Below are 22,377 nucleotides of genomic sequence, written 5' to 3' on the forward strand. Positions count from 1 at the left end.
CAGACACAGAAATCAGCACTTTTGGAAATGGGCTGAAACAGAGGTTATAGAGACATGCTGGAATGCATGATCTGATTGTTTTTTTGAAAAAAAACTTCAGAGACATGGTTTGGAGGTGTCTGAGACCTATAATAACTAGTTTAAATGGAGTATAATATGTGACCTTTAAAAAAAAAAAGAAAAAAAATTCAGCAGCTACTGCTTGCATATAAGGGAAACACTGAATAGGTAAAGATCTCAAGAGGCATGGTGGCGTCTGTTTAACACTAAGAAATATGTCAGAAAGTGAAACGGACGATTTGATGAGACAGAATTTGAGCTTTACAGACTGTATTTATTGATGACATGTGGCAGAGCAACACTGTTGGACAGGTAGACAAGCATTCAAAGACATATTCACATTGGCTTTAAGTCGTCCAAAACTCTTATGACAAACTTTTACTTGCGGACTGTTTTTGAAGTCTGTGTAAATCTGACAGTAATAGATGATTAAGCAGGTTAAGTTGCTCTGAATTTGTTGCTCTGGGCTCAAAATTATAAAGCTCCACAGTATAAAACAGCCGACCAGGAAACACTGATCACACGTAATTAGTGCTGTGTCCGAAAGCCCGATAGCTCAACACACTGAAACTTAAGAAAACAAGCAAACAAATTACGAAATGATCTTCATGACTTTGACAAAACAGACGCATTAAAAAAGTTGCAAATAGAACATTTTAAAAAACACAAGAAAATATTGTTATTATGCTTATAATAATGTCATACTGGTTGTATTAGTTTCAGTTGACCAAATAACTTCACGTATGAGTATTAACCAGGGCTGACAATCGATTCAAATATTTAATCACGATTAATTGCATGATTGTCCATAGATAATCATGATTAATTATACATATATATATTTTATCAGAAACCCTCACAGGTACTGCATTTAGCATAAAGAAATATGCTAAAATCATAACATGGCAAACTGCAGCCCAACAGGCAACAACAGCTGTCAGTGTGTCAGTGTGCTGACTTGGCTATGACTTGCCCCAAACTGTATGTGATTATCATAAAGTGAGCATGTCAATTGCGATTATTTTGACTGATATTGCAATTATAACATGATTTGCAATATTAGAGGGAATGATCATTTTTACATCATTATTCTCATTTTCACTGAAAAACATTAAAATGATTATGGTGGGATTTTTTTGCGTGAATATTATGTGTAGGCCAGGGCATCTCTGCAGCACATCATTTAATTTAAAATGGTATTTTGACACACATTTCACCTTCAACAAATATTGTGATTTTCTCCTCATCCTGCGATTTGAAAATTGCAGTAGGTCATATTGTGATTTCGATAAAATTTAGATTAATTGTGCAGCTCTAATTTGTAGCTCATTTCTTTATGCTTCATGTCTTGCGAGTTGGGAAAAGTGTTTCTTGATTTGTTTGCGCTTAATGTATTTGCAGATGTATTTTTTTCTAAATGCTTCCTCTGTTTAGTCATAGTGGTGAAGATCTTTCCCTCATTTGCTCGTGTTTTAAGTTGCAGTGCTTAAAACACAACTTGTATAAAACGTGACGTCAGAGCAATGGTACCATTACGTTTTTCATTCATTTTGCTGTCAAGTTCAGCAAATTACCCGCAAATACACATCTTTTCCTGACAGATTACTCACACATTCATTTCTTAAGACAACCACATTCTTAAAAAAAAAATACATATTACAAACACTTACTTCAATCTTAAGGCACTTTGGGAATTTTTAACATCAAATACTCAAAATAAACAAATAACCATTTTCATGTGCAGACATGTAACTAGCCACATGTCAGCATACATATGGGTTCAGTGAACTATATGATCAAACTGCACTATAACAACAGGCAGGAGGCAGCAGTCGCAGAAACAGCAGAAGAAACCTGAACCAGGTACAATCAGAGATGAACCAAACCCACCTGAACCGTAAACATTTTTAGGTGTGATATAGAGTCTACTCACCTTTCTCGAGTAATATACAGTAAACGTTTCTGAGATTATTTTGATGAGAATACAGACTTGATATGTGTTTGCTCTGTGTGTTTGTTTACCTCATGAGGATCGACTGCAGGTGAGGTCACAAGTTTCCCATCTTTTTGTTGAGATTTCTTCACTTTACCGCTCTCAGATTCTAGATTTCAGATCCAGAGTTTTTTTGTTTTTTTAATCCAAGTCCAAGAGGTTTGTTAGTTGCCGATCAAAGAGGTCCAGTCAGGAAAGTTGTCAATAGCTCCGGTCTCGTCCAGCTGTTGGTCTCCGTGTGTCAGCGTCAGCTTGTAGCGTAGACGCACCCTTTGCTAAAGGAAAGAGGGAAACATGTTAGATGCAGCTATGACTTCTTTATGACATAGTATACTGACTTTTGTTCATGACATACTGTGCAATGACTTTAGGACCATTTTTTTATTACATACTATGACTTTTGTATGACTTTTTAGTACATACTATACACGGACCTTTTATGACTTTGACATACTATACAATTACTTTTTTTATGACATACTATGCACTGACCTTTTATATAACGTTTTTATGCCCTGCTATACAATGATTTTTGGCATTTTAACACATTACTATACAATGACAATTTCTGACTTTTTTAATAGTAACTATGACGACAACACTGCACCACAAAAAATTAAAATAAAATCAGAATTATAAACACAAACACACTGAAATGTAATGATTCTTATATACAAGTACTACAGTTTTATGTCCTATTAGTAACAGTGAAGTAGGGCGTTAGATCAGTCGCTATTATGTTTAAAAGTAGATCAGCAGCGCTCCTCAAACTCACATTCTGAGGATTAGCCAATAGGAGGACCTGGGAGGTGGCAGGCGGAGGCAGGAGAGGGTTGTAAGGAGGCAGGTGTGTCCCTGAGGCAGGCTGAAGTTTCACCGACATGGTCTGCAGGAGAAGTAATAAACTGACAATTACCTGGATGTTCAACTCATTAATGTAAAACAGGTCAGCTCAGATCAACTTGTTGAATGATGGAAGGGAATGTGCATAACATGCCAGAGGGAGTCTGACAAATCTAAAGTGGCTCCAGGACGGGGCATCAGTAACACAATGAACCGTAACACAAGCTCTGTAAAGCAGCTTCGACCCATCAACACTGGGCATCTGCTTGAAACACTGAGACACTACCGGAGGGAAGATGTATCAACTGTTTGGAGCCAAACTTGGTACTACATGTGAAAAGTGATCTTGTCATGGATTATTTTCCAATTGGAAGAACATGTTACAGAAAAAATTTACAAGACCACAACATACAAATTATTTGCATGACTGCTTATGTTTCCACTTCTTCTGTTAATTGCACATTCTAGAGGATGTAAACAAGTACAATAAATACCTGTAACAAGTTCTTTGTGAGTAGTGACATTTTTAAATTACTTGTTTTGTCCGACCAACAGTTCAAAACCCACTCACACCTTATTTAAAAAAACAAAAAAACAAAAAAACACTCATACTATAAATTATTTTGATAAGAGATTATTATTGAATTTTTTTTTCACCTTTGGAACAGCAGCTTGAAACAGGAAGTGTTTCACATCGAGGGTAGATGTGTTCACTGTGGAGAGGACGAGCACAGCGACACCTGGATGACCCGGCGGAGAGCCTTTAGCAAAATTGAGAGTGACACGGACGCCGCCCCGATCGTAAAAAGTGATCGGCGCAAGATTACCTACCACAAACAACAAAACAACAGACGTTTAGACAGGATATCCAGTGTGCAATAAACACATAACAGAGGAACTATGAAACACAAAGTTAAACCAGCTGTTTCTCCACATAAACGTACTGGGTTTGATGGTCTCCACTGGAACAGAGATTTTTTTCAGGAGTTGTGGGGTAAACAAGCGTTCCTCTAATTTCTCTGGAGATCCCGACATTTCACTGAGTTGTTTCTGCAACTTGGACGGTGATCCTGACTCTGTAGTAAACTGTTGATTGTGAGGGAGACACCTGATGGAAGAAAAGGTAATTTAAGAAATAATAAGGATGGTAAATGAAGCCAGAGTAACAAGCTTTAGCGTGTTCCTCTGTGTGCAATGAAACATCCTGGACTAGAGCCTCAAGGATGATGGATTTTTAAGGCAGAAACCAAAACTTGAGAATAACAAAACATAACAAAATAATAAATCTATTTTTTTCTTTTTTTTACATAAATGCACAAAACAAAATATAATGATAAGGATATATCTGACTATCTACAGTTGAACAATAAACTTTATTATCTAAGATGACAGTCCATGTAAATACAAGACAACAGTAAATTAGGGACCGTAAATAGGAATGAGAATGTATTTTATGCGGGTGGAAGATCCACACGCAGCCACAACAGCCTGGCACCTCCTCCTCATGCCGGTCACCAACCTGGTCACACGTTGCTGTGGGATGGCGTTCCATTCCTCAACCAGGATTCATTGCAGGTCAGCCAGCGTGGTTGTGTTGGTCACTCTAACACGTACAAGCTGATCCTACAAGTGTTAAATTGGGTTGAGGTCTGGACTCTTGGCAGGCCGTTCCATTCTCTCTACTCCCACATTGTGGAGGTAGTCTGTGATAACCCTGGCTCTGTGGGGGCGAGCGTTGTCATCTTGGAGGATGAAGTTAGGTCCCAGATTGTGGAGATATGGGATCGCCACTGGCTGCAGAATCTCATCCCAATATCTCACTGCATTGAGATGGCCTTTAATGATGACAAGCCTTGTTTTGCCAGTGAGGGAGATGCCGCCCCACACCATGACACTGCCTGAGGAGGAGGTGCCAGGCTGTTGTGGCTGTGTATGGATCTTCCACTCGCTACTGAGGCTCCTGACGGTGTATTAAATGAATAAAATATAAAATTGCCAATATGTCTTGTTTGTTCCTTGTTATTGATAGAGAGTTCAATCATCCAATCCACCAAACAACTCAAAACAAGAGTCAATTCCAACAGGAGAACACACTGTTTACCATTGACGGAGCATTTTGGCAAATTTTTCTTGGGCGCTCCCCACATAATCAGCTGTGCTGCTCATCCCACAAATGCATGATCTTTACAAGTTGGACATCATTGTGAAGGTAAATAAACAGGCTTTCCAACCATGTAAAATACAATGCCAATTAGCATTGTAACAACAGAGAAATAATCCACCAAAGACAAATTTCCAAACTTTTTTTTCTGAGTTTCTATACATAAGCCACATCATACAGTGGTTTCTTTCTTTCCTCCATCCTTACCAAATGTTTGTCCCATTAGCCTCACTGCTCCCTCCACATCCACGGGCTCTCAACACAAGACCTCTCCCTCCGTTCTGCTCAGCATTATTCATCTGAACATCTCCATTAAGCTGACAGAAGAAGATAAACTGTGTGAAACACTCTTCCAAATAAAATCAGCTTTATTTATTTTAACTTTACATCCGAGCCTCACCTGCAGCAGATCTTCATAATACGACCTTGATGTCTCTTGAGTCTGTTTTGAGACCAGATTATCTAACTCTGTAATCACAGGACAGAACATCATTACATTATGAATCATCGCTGTCAGAGAGAACAAACTAGAAATAGGAACAAATGCAGGCTTACCTATTTCATTTAAGTTCTGTTCAGCCATTGAGTGGAAGGCATTTTTCAGAGGAGAGGAAAACATGGGTGAAGAGGATTCAAAGGACAGTGGTGAATCAGCTTTTCTGTGCGTCTGTGGAGAGTCCAGTGCTGACAGGTCGATGAGGTGGTAGCTTTTAATCTCTCTGGGACTCGTTGGAGCTGGAGGAACAAGAGAAAACAAGATCAAATACAAGCAGCACAGAGCAGAGCCAAACACAAGGCCAAAGTGTTTTCCACAGGGACTAACAGAAAAAAAAAGTGTACAAAATAGAGGCCTACCATTATTTTTATCTTCCTTTTCTTCCTCACTTCTACTTCTTTCTCTTCCTCCGTTGCACTCTCTCTTCCCCACTCGGTCTTTGTAGGCGTTTACTACAAGCGTTAGCTCGTCGTTGGCCGCCAGGATCTGTGCCAGAGCTGCGTCGTCGTCCATCGTGTCGCTGGCCAGGCGGAACAAGCTCGGTCTCAGCCGATCACAGCGCTCGTAGAGGGCCTGCAGCGGGGAAGAGGGAAGGATCAACTGTGGAGTTACACGCACACAAACACATTCTCTACAGTGAGGAGAAACATGCGTTCCTCTGAGAAAATACCTGTAGGTTTCCTAAGCTCAAATATCACTTTGTTGCCACAATAGATACATTTGGTTGGTTAGACATCTAGGTTAGACATGACTGTTGTTTAAACATCATTTATTACATTTAAATGTGAACCAGGTCCTAACTGCATTCACCAGAAAGTCAACAAATCAGTATTTGCGGATTATATTTTCACAGAGATGTTGGACGTTGAGAGAAACAAATTAGCCAGTAGAGGGCGATAGAAGGACAACAATCACTGGACTTCCACACTGGGTCTCAAAAAACATCTAACTCTTTGTGGTCAGCCCTGAACAGCTGCTTGTTTGTTTGTTTGTTTGTTTGTTTGTGTGTATAATGTCCAACTTACCTTCACGTCATCACTGGGCTGTAACGAGGTTCCAGTGATCTTGTGCTGGTCCAGTAGTTCTTCGAGCTCTTTGGTACTGCTCTCCACCTCCTCCAGAGTAGATTCACGCTTTGACACTTTCTCTGCCTTCTCCTGCTCCTAAAAACAAACATAAACAAACGAATCAATAACAAATTAATACAATTACAAATGCAAACATGACCATTACACCAGCCGCACTGCTCACCTCTTTGATGGTGCTTTTAATGAGTCTGTTGGCCGTTTCCAGGTCTTCGGGACGAGCACTTTTCAGTAACCTGGCTAATAGCTGATGATCCAGAGACACATTTTAGCAGGATTAAACTTAATGTGAAAGTAGCAGGTGTCCTATTATGTGCAAACACTCACCGTGGCCTTGTCCTCCTGGTCAAAAACAGAGTCTGCGGTTCTTTGCGTTGGAGGTGCCATTATAACTTTGTCTGGCAGTTTGGGATCTTTCTTCACAATACCTGAAATAATAAAAAGGGAAAGATGGTTTTATTCTTGAGAGAAGGATATAATAATAAGCAACACATTACAATATATATCACACTTTTGTATATCTGTTAACTCCTAATATATCATGTGAATAATTAAAGTGTTGCTCAGGCTACTCTCAAGAGTTTAAAAGTGTATATGTTGCATCCAGACCTTGTTTCTTGAGCATGTTGTAAGCTTCCTGAATCTTGGGTTCTTCTTTAAGCCAAAGAGTCCAGCCGTAGAGGACCTCCGTCACTCGGTCTTTAACTTTCTCTGGAGTCCACGCGCCATAGTACTGCTCAGAAAAGATCAGCCAGGTCAGTCACATCAGTATCGTTCTTAAAAGAGCAACTTTTACATTCTTTTATTAGACTTTAACTCTTCACACTTTTATTTGTGTTGATCGTTTGATCTGTATTATATTTAATTGTGATTTATTTGCAATTAAACATTTTAATCAATTGACACCCCTTGTTATTATTTATTATTATTATTATTATTATTATTATTATTATTATTATTATTATTATAATATACATAACACTGAAACTCAACAGTCAAACCTGTGTGTGCTATCATTACCTTTTGCCCAATTAACTCAGAGCAGACACAATTCATTACCTTTGATTTTAGATTTTATAACGGCTGCAAAGAAATGGTATTGGTACATGCACAAATAGGGAAATGAGGACACCTGTTTCTCTATGATTACCTTTGGTGTTAAGAGTTTGATGAGCTCATTGAGGAAGCGAAACTTGGCGGCCTCCCTGTGGAACCTCTTTCCGCAGTTGTTCATACATGCCTCAAGAACCTGGAAAGCACCAAGTCAGAATAAAATCATTTTCAACAGAAGCTTTTTCAATTGAAAATGAAAGAAAAAAGTTACGCAACACAAAAGAGATAGAGAACAGATTTGTCACTGCATGTTTGTGGTTAACCAACTTTAAATGTCACATGAGCCTTCGAGAATCTTCCTTAAATTACATTTTCTAGTGAAACGCTGCAGCTCTCTTTAATGTGTGAACGACAAACCGTGTGCTGTCACAGCAGATTAAAAATGCAGATTAAATCCCTCATGTCACCATGTGATCAAATTTAGTCACCGATATTCTTCACAGGACCGCCCTCCCCCAGGGTTAGAACAAAGACATTTGTTTTTCAATGAATGGTCCGTACCTTTAAAGATGCTGTGATAAACAGTGTTAAACGGTGTTTAACCCATAGTAAATTGCATTAAATAAGAACAGATGTGTACTGTTTGTCCACACAGATACCAAACATCTTGTGACTGACTTTTTAAAGCAGTGGTTCTCAAACTTTTTCTGTCATTCCCCCCTTTGGAGGAAGAAATGTATTCACGCGCAGTCGGTAGTCCTAGTATGTTAAATAGGTTGGTAGGATGAGTTTATCAAACCACTTTTTTAAGATGTGAGATGTAATGTTTCTAAATGTCGTCTTAATTTGTTAGATCTCATACTGTCAGCTGCCAGAGTTTTCAGTCTTAAAATACACACTGGTCTCTCTTCATCTCCCACCGCCTTTATTATTATTTGTATAAATGTAATTTATGGTGCTGTTGGATTTCTGCTAGACCGCCCCATTAATACAGATGCTTGCGGGAGAGAAACAGTTTTTAACCACAGTGAAACTGTTGTTTTAAAAAGGCTAAAAGACAAAAAAATAGGGACTGAAGCAGAATTTTCTGTTAGATAAAAACATGGAGTGAATTTTGGAAATAATTATGATCTCTCTTTTTTCAGTAAATTTTGACTTTTGGACTGGGGCAATTACAGAGACGGACGGAGCGTCGCATTGCTTACTATGTGTGTGTGATTGAGAGAGTGGAGGGAAGAGAAGGTGGAAGGTAGGCTAATGTTTCTGTTAGTTTAATAATAATTAGAATGTCAACGTTATGAATGAAGCTTCGAACTACTCGGTGCAGCCCTACTTCGTCATATTTTCTTTTGATTACCGTCAGATGAGCGCGTTATCTTGTTAGTCTCCGAAGCATTGTCTATTTTTCTTTTTGTCGCTGTCAAATATCTGTCCATTCTGTAAACCTACAGATTAAACCTGTCTGAATGAACACCAGTGCTACTATGGATGTATAAAGAGACAATTTGTTTACTGCTCCGCCGTGAAAAGGATTCAGACATTAAAACATTAATTGCGCATCACATTTTCCCCCCGGTCACATGCGCCCCACCCGTCATAACTCTGAGCACTACAGTTTGAGAACCACTGACTTACAGCTGCAGTTGGTAGAAATGGAGCAAATATGCTTAAAAAAAGTTATTTCTATAAAACGGTCATTGTATCCTGACAGTAAAGCATAAGACAGGTAATTTGAAAAAATCATGTGCCTCTGTGTCCTCCGGTGCTCCTAACGACATCCGCATGATTTCACAAATCAGAGGCAAACAACCAATCAGAGCCGAGCTGGAGTCTCCCGTCTCTCAGCAGCTGTCAATCACTCGCAAAGTCCGATCAAACTAGGCAGCGCTGATCAAATATGAATCAATATTCTGTTACTGTAATGACTATTTCTCGCCTCAAATGTTTTCAGAAACATCTTGTAGTGTACTGTTTAGCTGTAAAATTAGAAAGTTTTACAAGCACCACCCACCAGCCGGAGCACAGCCAATAGGAATGCTCTCTCTCTGAAATGACCTGTGATTGGCCAAAGTCTCTCGTCACAGGCTACATTTTCTAAAGCCTGAAAACGGAGCCATGAGGAGGTGCAGAAGTCTAGTTATCTCTCAGAACACTTGAATTACAAAATGCTGAAAGGTTATTGTGGAATTTTTGCCCAATGATGCAAAATATATTCTGCCTCCTGCAGGTTTAAAGGATAAAAAAGAACACCTTAAATAAAAAAAAATAAAAAAACATAAAGAAAATAGATTGAATATTTAACAACAGATAAAAAATAAACTATGTAATGTGTATCATATGTAGAGATGAAGAATCGGATTACTTACAGTGATAGCCTGCAGAGCCTCTTTCTCCTGTGGCGACTGGATTTTATGGGCAAGAACACGAATGGCTATCTGTGGACTGAAAGCAGAAAATTAAGATTTAGGTCACATTAAAATACCTGAGCAGACCGTGAGCCAAGAACATGTTACGCCAACATTTAAAGAAGTACTATTCACACAGATTCCACACATTGTCCTGTTTGAGTAAAGCAAACAGAAACAAATGAAGACCTTAAAAACTTGTACTTTTCCATCCGTGCTAGCTTTGAATTTACATTACATTTAGACATTATAACATGTTCATATTGAAAATAAGAAAAAGGGTCAGAGGGGGAAAAAAGGTGCTGCAGAGTTCTTCCTCGCTCTTGCATGATGGTGTTACTGAGAAGCTGTGATGGCAACATGGATGTGAAGCAACTCTTTCTCAAAACGCCACAATTGCGTTAAAGTAACTTCTAGAAGCAAACGGCCTCCGCTGAAAACTTTAGCTCAGGTTCAAAGTCTGAATGTGATCTGAGAATCCGTGCCGGGTTGTGTGCGAGCAAGCGAGCGCATAAAGCAGTTCAAAATAAGGAAAGGCTTTGATGAGGAGCACAGACTGTGTTCAGTTTACCCATCAGTCTCTTGGTCAACGAGCTGGTAGAAGCCCTGGATGCAGTCCCATCTGTCCTCTTCATTGTTTGGATCTGTGGCCTGGTCTGGAACAACAGAGAAACAAGTTCAACATCCAAAAATATATTATATATATATTTAATATAATTAGATTAAATACTTGCAAATGCACATAATTATATAATTTAACGAGGAAGTGAAATTGAAAGACAGACACTCTGTCTCCACATCTTACAAATATAATTGTGTAAAGACAGAGTGTAACTACTGTACACATTCAAGTACTCTATGCAAGTTTTTTTGTTTGTTTTTTCCAATTTTGAGTAATTGTTTAGTCTATAAAATGTGAAAAAAAATGCACATCAGAATTTCCAAGACATTTTCTAATTGCTTGTTTTGCTCAACCAAAAGTCCAGAGGACAATATTTTTGTTTTGCATTTTTGCTTAATGACTTAAATAATAGTAGATTATGAAAATTGTTGATGATTCATGTTCTGCCAATCTACTAACTGATTAATCAACCAATCGCTTCAGCACATAAGTTAGTATACTTTAACTGCTATTTAAAGATACAATTTAACTTTATGGCTGACTTTGCTCCACTTTATTTATCTGTTGAATGAAGTTATTAATTACTTTGAAGATTCAGACGATGCACTGAACATGATAAACTCATTAAATACGGCTGTTTTGGGGAAGAAAAACAACAAAAAAATTGCATCTCTAATGGTGAGCCACATTGAAAACAAGCATTTTGGCACTATCTCAAAAGCTTCCAAGAAGTATGAAACTCATCTGAAAGAAACCAACCAAAATGTTGGATATGAGACTTAATAGAATAAAAATATAGAGCTGGAAATGGAACATAAAAGGTCCCTTTAAGATTCACAGTACTTATATTATACATATATACATACATACATACATATATATATACACATACATATACACACATATACTGTATATACATACATATACACATATATATGTATGTATATACACATACATATATATACATATACACACACACACATATATATATATACACATATATATGTATATACACATATATATACACATACATACACATATATAGTCTACTTTTCAGTATATGTCTAAATACAGGTCTTGAACTTGCTAGTGTGCATACTTTTACTCAAATAAAACATCTGAAACTTCCTTCATCAACTGAAGGAATATAAATGTTCTGCCACAATGCGCCTGTACAGCAGAGGCGCAGAGGATCGTTTCTAGAAGGTAGCCCGCAAATTGAGAAATCTGATCTGAGATCTGCAATAACTTGCACAAACTCTCGCGAGACTCTCTGCCCGACGACCTATCCTAGAGATCAATTCCTAACCTTTGACCATATCTCGCGAGAATTCCCCCCACTTCGCTGGTTCCCTTCTAGAACACGACCCACAACACACCACACACGCGCTCGTCAGGCACGCGCACGGTCTAACCAACAACTTCCTGTTCGAACTGGTACTTTCTGCACCAAAAACTTATTTTACTAAAGTTTAAATAAAACGACACATTCACAATTTAACTGCAAATATAATAACGAGCTGTTATTGTAATTAAGTCAAACTGACGTTAGCAAACAGCGTCAGTTAGTGGAGATGATGATGATAAGCTTAAAACAAGTAAAACAACCAACAAACATCCTCTACACTTACTGAGCCATGAGTCAAACGCTGCCTGGCTGTCACCGGTCGCCATGGCCGTCCGTCTCCTGCGGGTCCAGAGAGGTTTAGTAGCCGAGCTGTGAGCGTGTTTCTGGGGGAAGCGGAGGTGTCAGTCTGCAGCCTGTCTGGAAACATGTGACGATCACACGCCCAGTTCACCTCCTCCTGATGACTGACTGACACCAGAGTCATTACATTAACACAGCCGGCCCCTCCCCTCACCTCTCACCACCAACACCAACCAGACCATACTTTTACTACATCTTTAAGTACTTGTACTTTACTAGAGGAATCCCATTTTCTACTTTACTACATTTCAGATACAAATATTGTACTTTTTTTTTTTACTCCACACGACATTTATTTGATAACAAAAAGCCATAGTGTGGCATGTAGAAAAAAAAATTCATAGTATAGAATGTCGAAAAAGTAATAGTATAGTATGTTAAAAAAAGAGTAAAAAAAAAAGTCATAGTATGTCGAAAAAAGATTTTAAAAAGTCATAGTATACTATGTTGAAAAAAGATTTAAAAAAGTCATAGTATACTGTTGAAAAAAGATTTAAAAGTCATAGTATACTATGTCAAAAAGAAGTCATAGTATAGTATGTAAAAAAAAAAGTCATAGTATTGCATGTCGAAAAAAAGTCGAGTAATGATTTTATATTCAAAGCATACACTGAGTTTATAAAATATGATGTGCTGTTATTATATTAATTGTTATTATATTAATATAAAGTAGTTTCAATTCCTATACCAGCAACAGCATAAAATATTTGCTAATGAACCAGTAGTAATTAGGGCTGTCAATCAATCAGAATATTTAATCCTGATTAATTGCATTAATTGCAGAGTAAATACTTTTACTAAATTTTTAAGTACTTGTACTTTACTGGAGTAATCCCATTTTCTTTTTTTTTATATATATATATACTTTATTCTTTCCCTTTTTTCAAGTTTGTTTTCATATATGCAATTTAGAGTTCGTAATTACAATAGTTTATAAACCAATTTTTAAGTAGATGAGCTTATAGACAAACTCATTAAGTACACTAGAGAAAACAACTTCAACATTAAAAATTTAAATAAAATTAAGAAAAGAAATAATAATAATAATAATAATAATAAAAAGAAAGAATAGAGTTTAAAAAACACAATATATATATGGAATATGGAATATTTTAGTGTCCTTCTTTTAGCATTAATGTTTGGTATTTATGAATTCTTGGAAAGGTTTTTCTTGTGAATGTACATCTGTCTGTTGTAGTTCGTTAAAAAACGATTTTCAGGAGAAAGCACAAGAATATTTGCATAAAAAATACTGAGGTACTTCCCATCCTCTGCTGTGTGTGTCACCTGGTCCTGTAAAGTCTCACAGTACTGAATAAAACAAACAGACCATGTGAGAAAAATCTCTTTTCATCTCTTTTATAAAATATTTATAATAATTCAAGTATTATGCATTCATCAGTGGGGTGCAGTTCATTTTAAATGTGTCCCTGTTAGCTTTGGCAGAATCATCAGGTGGTTTTAAGTAACTCAACATACAGGCCACATCTTTAAGAGCAGCTCGTCTTCATCAGGTGTCTGTGAGGAGACAGGCTGACCAGTCTTTAACTCGTCTCTGAAAGCAGCTTCTGGAATCGATGGCTGATCTCTGCAGGCCCCAAAGACACCATCATCTCAGCTACACTGGGGCCCTGCTGCAGTTTCAGAGGAGAACAGAGGATCAGAGGTCAGTGAAGTAATGCAATCAAACCAGACAGTTAAGAAAACAGACTGTGAAAAGCAATCATTTACTTCCTCTTTCCGTTGTCTGTCTCTGAATATGAGCAGGGTTACTGTGCTGCATGAGTCACTGGAGGATTTCTGAGGCTTTAGTCATTACTATAATTTTAAACGTGCTATTTTTAGAGTTTAGCTTAGTCATGCCGTGGACAAAAATAATAAGAAGGGACACGTGCAATTATAACAGTCCAGCAAGGAGTCTTTTTTTGACTGATGATGATGATTTGACAGAAATGTTTGGATCTGCTGAGGTGTGAAAAATACAATTGCAGAAATGAAAATTGCAAGTGAGCTGTAAAAAAATGATTAAACGGTTGTTATCAGTTCCTCCGAGAGTCAAAATGATCTTAAAATATTACAGTGCAGGTGGTGTTCATGAGGTAGAAAAACAAAACCTATGCAGAACTTTCATTTTGATTTGACTTCAGGGCATAACAGTGGTTCTTGATCGGAGAGTCTATCTGTCTAAAGCTGGAAAAGTATGATGACAAGTTTTAATGAAGATATTGAGGGGACAGGACATAACTACAAGCTCTTGTGATTAATTTGGGGACTGGATGAATTTAAAAGAAAATGTCATAGAAATGATAGAGAACAGTTAGGGTAGAGTTTCCTGCAGATGTTCATAGAGAGGTGAAGTCCCGCCCCTTTCTGGTGGACCACCATGGGACCTTATATTTCGGAAAGAATATGAATGGTAGTCAACGGCGAGAGACAAATATGTTTTTGATCCCATTTGAATTGCACCATGAATCACACATATGATATTTGTCAATTTAAAACATAATTTTTGCAAGTCAAGAAGGTCGCAGTTTGTTATAAAACTGTTGAAGTATCAGACTGTGAAAATACGTAATTAGAAAGACTACACACCCAAAGGCCGCATAAGTGACGTCTCTCTCACGTTTCCTACTGGGATTTACTCACACCAGCAACAGGTCTTGAACGTCTTTCATTTCTCGGGTGATAAAAAGACCAGGAGTCGCTGGATAAAACACATCAGGTAAGATAACGTTTCATTTTTATGCGTGGTCATAGCTACGTTAGCTAGCTAGCTGGTGTTGGTGACGTATACTGTGCGAGACGAGAGATGTAGTTCACTGAGCGGTTTCACACAAAACTAAATGATACCATGACAAGCCTACGACAAACTTATGGCAAAATGATGGTTTAAATTGACACACATATGTGATTCATGGCCGTTTCAAACGAGATAAAAAAAATATGTATATATATATATATATTTGTCTCTCACCGTTGATTACCGTACATATTTCTTAAAAATAAGGTCCCATGGTGGTCCACCAGAAGGGGCGGGACTTCCCCTCTCTAGAAAACGACCCCTACTCTGCCTCTATAGAGTGCTGCAGGTATGATGTATATTTGTTCGCCAGAAGTAAAAAGCTAACGTTAGACTATAAACGAACTACACCACGGTCGCATGAGCGCGAGTATACACAACGAGGCTGTAAAGGCGGACGAGTCGGCGTGATGACGTTTAGTAGTCTCATTTAGCCACTTGTTAGCAACCGCCTTTTTTAAGACACATAAAGGCTCTAAAATTCAGAAAGTGGGGTATTTATTGATGTATTTTATGTCGTAGAACAAAACGTCAAAATCTCTTCAGCTTGTGTAAACCACAGACCATATTCCAGGCATCTAACTAAAAACACATTCAAAAATCCCATTGACTTCCAGACAAGGGAACCGGAAGTGCTAAAATGAAAACTCATTTCCAGGTTTTAGGACTCATTCCTGCACCGCTCTATAACCACTGAATTAATGACCATCTCTGCTAAAGCCCACTGCAGACTACATGACTTTTGTCAGGACCAGCCTGTACCTGCAGACCACTGAGAGCCAGACGTAACAGCTTCATCACTTCTCTGTACTTGGTGGCTTTAGCCTGCTTCGTCAGAGTCTTCAGATCTTTACTGAGTCCATCCACCGCCAGCTCCTCACCTCGCTCTGCTATTAATCTGCAATGCACACACACACATAGAGAAATGTTCATATTCCTGTAAGGTATAGTGAAACGTGCAGTTGGAGAGTCATTAATGCTACATACTTGAGCACTAATGAAGCAATGTGCGGGGCCTCTGCAGTGAGTGCTGCCACCTGCTGGCTGGAGACGGAAGGACGAACCCACAGGTAAGAGTAAGCAGGACTTACAAGCTCTTTAAGGGAGGATATGTGACCCTGTAGAGAGGGGAAGAGGATAGTTTCAGTATTACTGTAGCGACACAAGACCAGTAATGAGAAATAAGAGCATAGAGCAAGAGTCATATTTGATTGTCCGTAAGAGACAATAGGTAAGAGAGAAGGTTATTGGGCTGGGAATAAAATAAAACATGTATCACTTCATCGCAGCAATTACTGTTTACTTATTCACACAGAGTCAGATTATCATAATCATCACAGCATCTTAATCCCCTCAAGTCTTTGAAGGAAAACCCAGATAATTGAGACCATGTAAATGTCCAGGGCAAGAATTCACAGTTAACCCGCTGATATAATTAGTTTTATGGCTTCCACATACCAGAACATTTTAAGTAATTTATCAGCCTGATTTAAAAATCCTCCCATGTTTCCTTTTTGCTCTGAACTGAAAATAAACACACAGCACCACCAAGTGGACAAACAAAGAAGTTTCACACATCTACCTGTTTGATAATAAACACACAGTAAATGCAGTTGTAGTTATTGTACAGAGATTTCTGGCTGGAAGCTGGAAGATGCCAGTGTTTCTTAAATCCTCTGTACAGTGGCTACGCTACGCTCCGGCTCTGCAACAGACTTTGCTTTTTTCACTTTGACTTTTATCATTGCGTAAACGGACGACCCCTGACGACTAAGTGATTATTTTATGGATATTTCGTATAATATTCAATGCATAACAATCACAGTACAGAACAACTGATGAACTGTACAATGAACCCAAATAGTGAACGCAATAACTGCAGAAAGTTTGTGTAAAACAAGCCATTTAGATGAACTTTGAGCCGATTATTTCCTGTGAATATTGCAATCAAATAAATAATTTAACATAGTTAATAGGCTTCTTTTTTGACAAATTCAGTGTTTTCTTCTCCCTGACGTTTAGCCTTTGTTCTATTAGCTCTTCGGTTGTTTTAACTGCATACTTTTCTAATGCAGGACGAGGCTGTTTAGTGGAGAGGGAACGCTCTCTGTGAATATAACTTCTGTTCAGGTCTTCACTGCGCCCTTATCCCTTTATCTTCAAAGTCTTTCTCTTAGTTTTAAGGCACTCAATGGCCTCGACCCCTGTTATATCACAGACTCACAGTATCGTCTTATGATCCTCCACAAACCCTAAGATCCTCCACAGCTGCTCTTTTAACTGTTCCGAAGGTTGCCACAAAAACCTTAGGAGATGCTACACTCTGCCTTTAAATATTAGACTTGCTGACTCGGTGGACAGTTTGAAACAACTCAAAACGTTTCTCTTTTTAATATAGCCTATAACTAGCAGCTGTCTGATTTTATTTTTTATGATTTTCTCTAATTTTTTGAAAATATGAACACTCATTTTCTCCCTTCATTCTTGTGTATGGTTTTTAAACTTGTGTTTTTTTAGTGTTTTTGCTGCTGAATTGTGATGCGCCCTGCGGCCCTTTGCTGCATGTCATCCCCTCTCTCTCCCCCATTCATAACTATCACTGTCACTATCAAAAAAAGGCAAAAAGCCAAAAAATGTATCTTAAAAAAAAAAAAAGAAAGAAGAATTGTAATGCATGAAAGGTGCTATATAAATAAAGGTCACTCATATTCGTGAGTATGCTGTTATGGTTACCTTACGAAGCTGTAGCACCCGCCTGATGTAATCCTCATGTAGTACTTCTTCATCCTGGATCTCTGCTGTACAGGCCTGCTGGATCTGTCCCTGCAGATCTTTTATCAGCAAACGACACTGCTCCTCGTCTTCAATACGGTGCTGCAGGTGAATTCTGCCACAATCAGAGAGATTACTGATATACTGTATGAAATATGACCTTTATAAGGAACAGAATAGCCATGCTAGCAGCCCTGTGAGGCTGTACAGTACATAACAGCCCAAGGGTAGCGGCAGAGGATGGCCATGTTGATACCAAAGTGTTTATCGTATGTACAGTCAGTGGACATTTAAAGGAAAAGTTCAACATTTTGTAAATTACTTTTTTTGCAAAGCGGTAGATGAGAACTGATGTTATTATGAGAAATACAGTACAAAAGAGAGGAGAGACAAAGAGCTCTGACTTACCTGTTGAATTCTGGTAGTTTTTCCAGGTCTAACAGAGCAGAATGTGATGTGATCTTTGAAGGATTAAACTCAGAGATCAGTTCGTCTATCCTCCGTCCTATACGATTGGCTATAAAGCAACATAAGCAATTTAGTAATTTATTCCTTTCAGAGCTGATCTGATTTCCAGATGTCATTTTAAATGCAATATATGCGTGCAATTAAATGCAGTTCATAATTTTCTCTGTTTATTCCTCCGTCACTCACTGTTGAATCCAGACCCACAGTTGGTTGTGATGTCCAGCAGAGCCTCCGGCAAGACTCCGTCTCTCTGGAAGCTTTGAATGAATATATCCCCCTGCCTCTTGGACAGCTTACTGCCATCTTTGTTCATCAGGAGCGGCAGGTGTCCGAAGGTGGGCGGCTGCCATCCAAGAGCGCGGTACATGAGGAGATGTTTGGAGGTGGAGATGAGCCACTCTGACCCCCGCAGCACGTGGCTGATCTTCATGTGATGATCATCTACTATGTTAGCAAGGTGATAGGTGGGAAAACCATCTGCTTTCATCACTACAGGGTCCCCCTCCACCTAAAAAAAAAAGAGGACAACAGAAGTTACTCTGTGAACCCCCTCAGACATTTGAGTTTTAGTTTTTTTCTAGAAACAAAAACTGTTATCAAGCCACATTTGTAATGTCAGAGAACTTGGATTCAAATGAAATAAGTAAATTTAAAGAAAGAAATGTATAAAAACAGCAGAGAGAAAGGGAGAACTGATGGTCCTCACACCTAAAACAATGTGTGACTCTATCCTACATCATTTAGTGTCAACCCCACTGAAACACTACAAATCTGACCTGGGCCACCTCATGATGATTCCGTCCAAAGATCAGATCCTGAAAAGGCTCGACACCTGCTTCCAGACGAAACCTGATCACATGCGGCACTCCCTGAGCCAGTTTCTCCTCGACCTGCTCGGCCCGAAGGTGACGACACCTGTTATCATACCTGGGGAGAGAGGGAGAAACACAGCTGATGCTTTAAATCTGACAAAAACGTCCTGAAGTCTGGCTGCATATTATCTTCACATCACTGAGAATATGATTAGGTGAAACTGTAAATCGCGTGCATGTTCATGTTATATAACCACCTCGGCGTCTGTCCGGTCCTTAAGGCCTCTTTTTTGAGCAGCTCGAGTCTCTGAGAGCTGCAGAAACAGTGGTAGGCGTGATCGCTCTCGACAAGCTGCTGGGCCGTCTGACTGTACAGGTCCAGTCTCTGAGACTGCAGGTAGGGACCCACCGATCCACCTCGACGAGGACTCTCATCTGGAGGTACACCTGGAGGTGAAAGTGAGCTTAGGTCAAATTATAAGAATGACTGTAACATAATAAACCATTGCAACATAACATTTTGTTAACCCTAAGAGACCCGCTTAGACCTAGAATAGGCAAAAATAACACATTTATACTGCATGCATAAAACTGCATAGTTTTTCTTCCCAAAACTGCATGTGATTATCATAAAATGGGCATGTCTGTAAAGGGGAGACTTGTGGGGATCCATAGAACCCATTTTCATTCAAATATCTTGACGTAGACAAGACAGTACTGTCAGCCTCAGAGGGTTAAGATATTATTCAGTAATGTAGCTCTAAGTGTACTGATAAGATCGATCCATGAACCCAATAATCATGACGGATAATCATGACTTTAGAGCAGTGTTTCCTACCGGCCCACTCCAGCATGTCCTCTATGGCCTCTGCAGCTCCTGGTACCAGCCTGCTCTGATCAGTGTCCTCCAGTCGCAGGACGAACGAGCCTCCATACTTCTTGGCAAAGATGTAATTGTAGAGAGCAGTTCGGAGGCCTCCGAGGTGCAAGAAACCTGCAGCACAGAATAATATATAGTTACAACATCAGACTGATGGAAATTATATCTAAAGAGACTGTTTTAAAAATATATAAATATAAATGATGATTACTGAGGAAAAATATAAAAGACAAATAGAAGATAAATATATAAACAAATGCAATTGTGCAGCATATTTGTCAGCTTTAGTTACTTTGCAGATTCAGATTATTAATACAAAGTTGTGTGTATGTTAAGATATTATAAATGTTAAAATACCCCCAGCATATAAAGTAATTAAAAGTAGCTCCACCTTACCAGCTACAACATGAATGTGATGAACACATTGATGCATCAATGTGCCAGTCTGCATAATGAGTACTTTTACTTTTGGTACTTAAAGAATATTTTCCTGATAATACTTTTGTACTTTTCCTTAAGTAAGATTTGGAATGCAGGACTTTTACTTGTAACAAGAGTATTTTTACAATGTTAGTCCATGAGCCAGGGGGTTGGTTGTGCCACTCTGGAGGAACCAAGTCTCATGGTGATTTTTTTTTAAAGGTCTATGTCCCTAGTGTTGGGAAATGCATGATAGCATTGCAGCAATGGTAGCTTTCTATGTGCTATCACTCCTTTTTTCATCCCTCCATCATTCAAATCTTTCCATCTTTTTTTCGCAATTTTACACATAGATCCAGTATAAAAGAGGGAAACCAACACACAATATCATGAAGTTATATATCATTGTAAAGCTTAGGCTATAATCTATCCATCGGTCACATTGTCATGACACTGAGGTCAAGAGAATTTGACCTTTGACCTCTAATCGTGCAAATTCTGAATGCCACTGCAAATGCCCTTATAACCAACTTCATATTGATCTGAATGTGTAGTATTGCTACTTTTACTTAGATCTGAATACTTCTTCCACGAATGCTGACAGTCCAGCAGCCTAATGACAGAATACATTCAATCTCACCACACCATCTCTGGGAGGAGTTGATTTGTTGAACTGTGATGGACTGATGCAGCTGTGGTTATGAGAGAAACACTGAAACCTGTTCCTCTGGATCACCTTACAGGACATGTGAACAGTAGTGTGTTTACATTGAAGAGCTCACCTGTCGGACTGGGTGCAAACCTGACCCTGACGTCACCCTGAACCGAGGAGCAGCATCTGGTACCGATCAGCCTGTTTCTGTTTCTGACCGCTGTCAGACACCGGAAACATCTCAACAGCATCATATTTATACGTTACTGAAACTGCATTTCGATAAACGAGAGCACGACGATAACACGAAACGATATAACACTAGAAGTTGTTCCTCAAAATGTGATTAGAGCAGAGGCGTTTGTTTGGGTCACACATGATTTGAGTTCTTCTTCGTTGAAACCGAACCGGAAGTTGAATTGAGCATCCTCAAAGCGCACACTGCCCTCCAGCGGAGGAACATGTAAAATAAGATAAGATAAAATAGATTTTTATTAATCCCGAAGGAAATTGCTTAAAAATACAACAAAATTACAACAAGTTCAAGTGTATAAAATACAAGTGTATAAAATAAAAAAGTACTATTTCTAGCACCAGTGCCTAATACAATAACAATTAAGTAAGATACAATTAGTAAAATGAGTAAATAAGATAAGATCAGTAAAATAAAAAAAGAGGTAAAGTAAGCTAACAAACAGAAAATTAAGTAATATTGCACATGTTGGACATTATTATATTGCACATAAGAATTTAAAAAGTAGTATTGCATTTGATATTGATTTTATATTTGTACTATATATTTGTACTGTGATCTTTTCTTCTACCAGATTCATGTGGTTTGCCATAGTAATAAGGGTGTAAACTGTTTGTAAAACACGAAGTAAACTATATGTAAAGTGACAGTATAAAACTTTTGTGTCACTTTTGTGCAATGTAAATACTGTAAATCTACTGTGACTGATATGTGCAATAACATACGCTGATCACTCTGTGCAATAATTATATAATTATCTGACGGACACTTCGTGCAATAATCTGGCAAAACTGTCGTCTCATCAATATACTTATTGTATTTTTATATTTTATATTGTATTATCTTTTATATTTTTTATATTTATATTGCACTATCTCTTTTTTATTGTATTAT

General features: G+C 38.3%; 2 protein-coding genes and 1 long non-coding RNA gene across 3 annotated transcripts; 1 reads left to right on the top strand and 2 right to left on the bottom strand.

The window, feature by feature from the left end:
• Positions 1 to 313: 313 nt before the first annotated feature.
• On the bottom strand, positions 314 to 12,522 carry LOC141764473 (ADP-ribosylation factor-binding protein GGA2-like). The gene is made up of 16 exons (XM_074629741.1): positions 12,350 to 12,522; positions 10,668 to 10,752; positions 10,058 to 10,133; positions 7,789 to 7,887; positions 7,248 to 7,371; positions 6,966 to 7,066; positions 6,805 to 6,885; positions 6,579 to 6,716; positions 5,913 to 6,126; positions 5,613 to 5,792; positions 5,458 to 5,525; positions 5,265 to 5,374; positions 3,841 to 4,004; positions 3,554 to 3,723; positions 2,829 to 2,939; positions 314 to 2,328 (listed from the first exon to the last, which is right to left on the bottom strand). The coding sequence occupies exons 1-16, from the start codon at positions 12,390 to 12,392 to the stop codon at positions 2,218 to 2,220; spliced, it is 1,875 nt and encodes a 624-aa protein (XP_074485842.1). The 5' UTR covers positions 12,393 to 12,522; the 3' UTR covers positions 314 to 2,217.
• Positions 12,523 to 13,769: 1,247 nt separating this feature from the next.
• On the bottom strand, positions 13,770 to 21,623 carry ears2 (glutamyl-tRNA synthetase 2, mitochondrial). Its single transcript, XM_074629796.1, has 10 exons — positions 21,361 to 21,623; positions 20,117 to 20,272; positions 19,536 to 19,725; positions 19,243 to 19,393; positions 18,653 to 18,974; positions 18,407 to 18,515; positions 17,960 to 18,113; positions 16,214 to 16,344; positions 15,989 to 16,124; positions 13,770 to 14,060 (listed from the first exon to the last, which is right to left on the bottom strand). The coding sequence occupies exons 1-10, from the start codon at positions 21,482 to 21,484 to the stop codon at positions 13,971 to 13,973; spliced, it is 1,563 nt and encodes a 520-aa protein (XP_074485897.1). The 5' UTR covers positions 21,485 to 21,623; the 3' UTR covers positions 13,770 to 13,970.
• Positions 20,684 to 21,200, top strand: LOC141764507 (uncharacterized). Its single transcript, XR_012593272.1, has 2 exons — positions 20,684 to 20,731; positions 21,133 to 21,200. It is a non-coding gene; the product is annotated as an uncharacterized LOC141764507 (long non-coding RNA).
• Positions 21,624 to 22,377: the final 754 nt, after the last annotated feature.

This window comes from Sebastes fasciatus, chromosome 3, assembly GCF_043250625.1.
Source record: "Sebastes fasciatus isolate fSebFas1 chromosome 3, fSebFas1.pri, whole genome shotgun sequence".
Lineage (NCBI taxonomy): Eukaryota > Metazoa > Chordata > Actinopteri > Perciformes > Sebastidae > Sebastes > Sebastes fasciatus.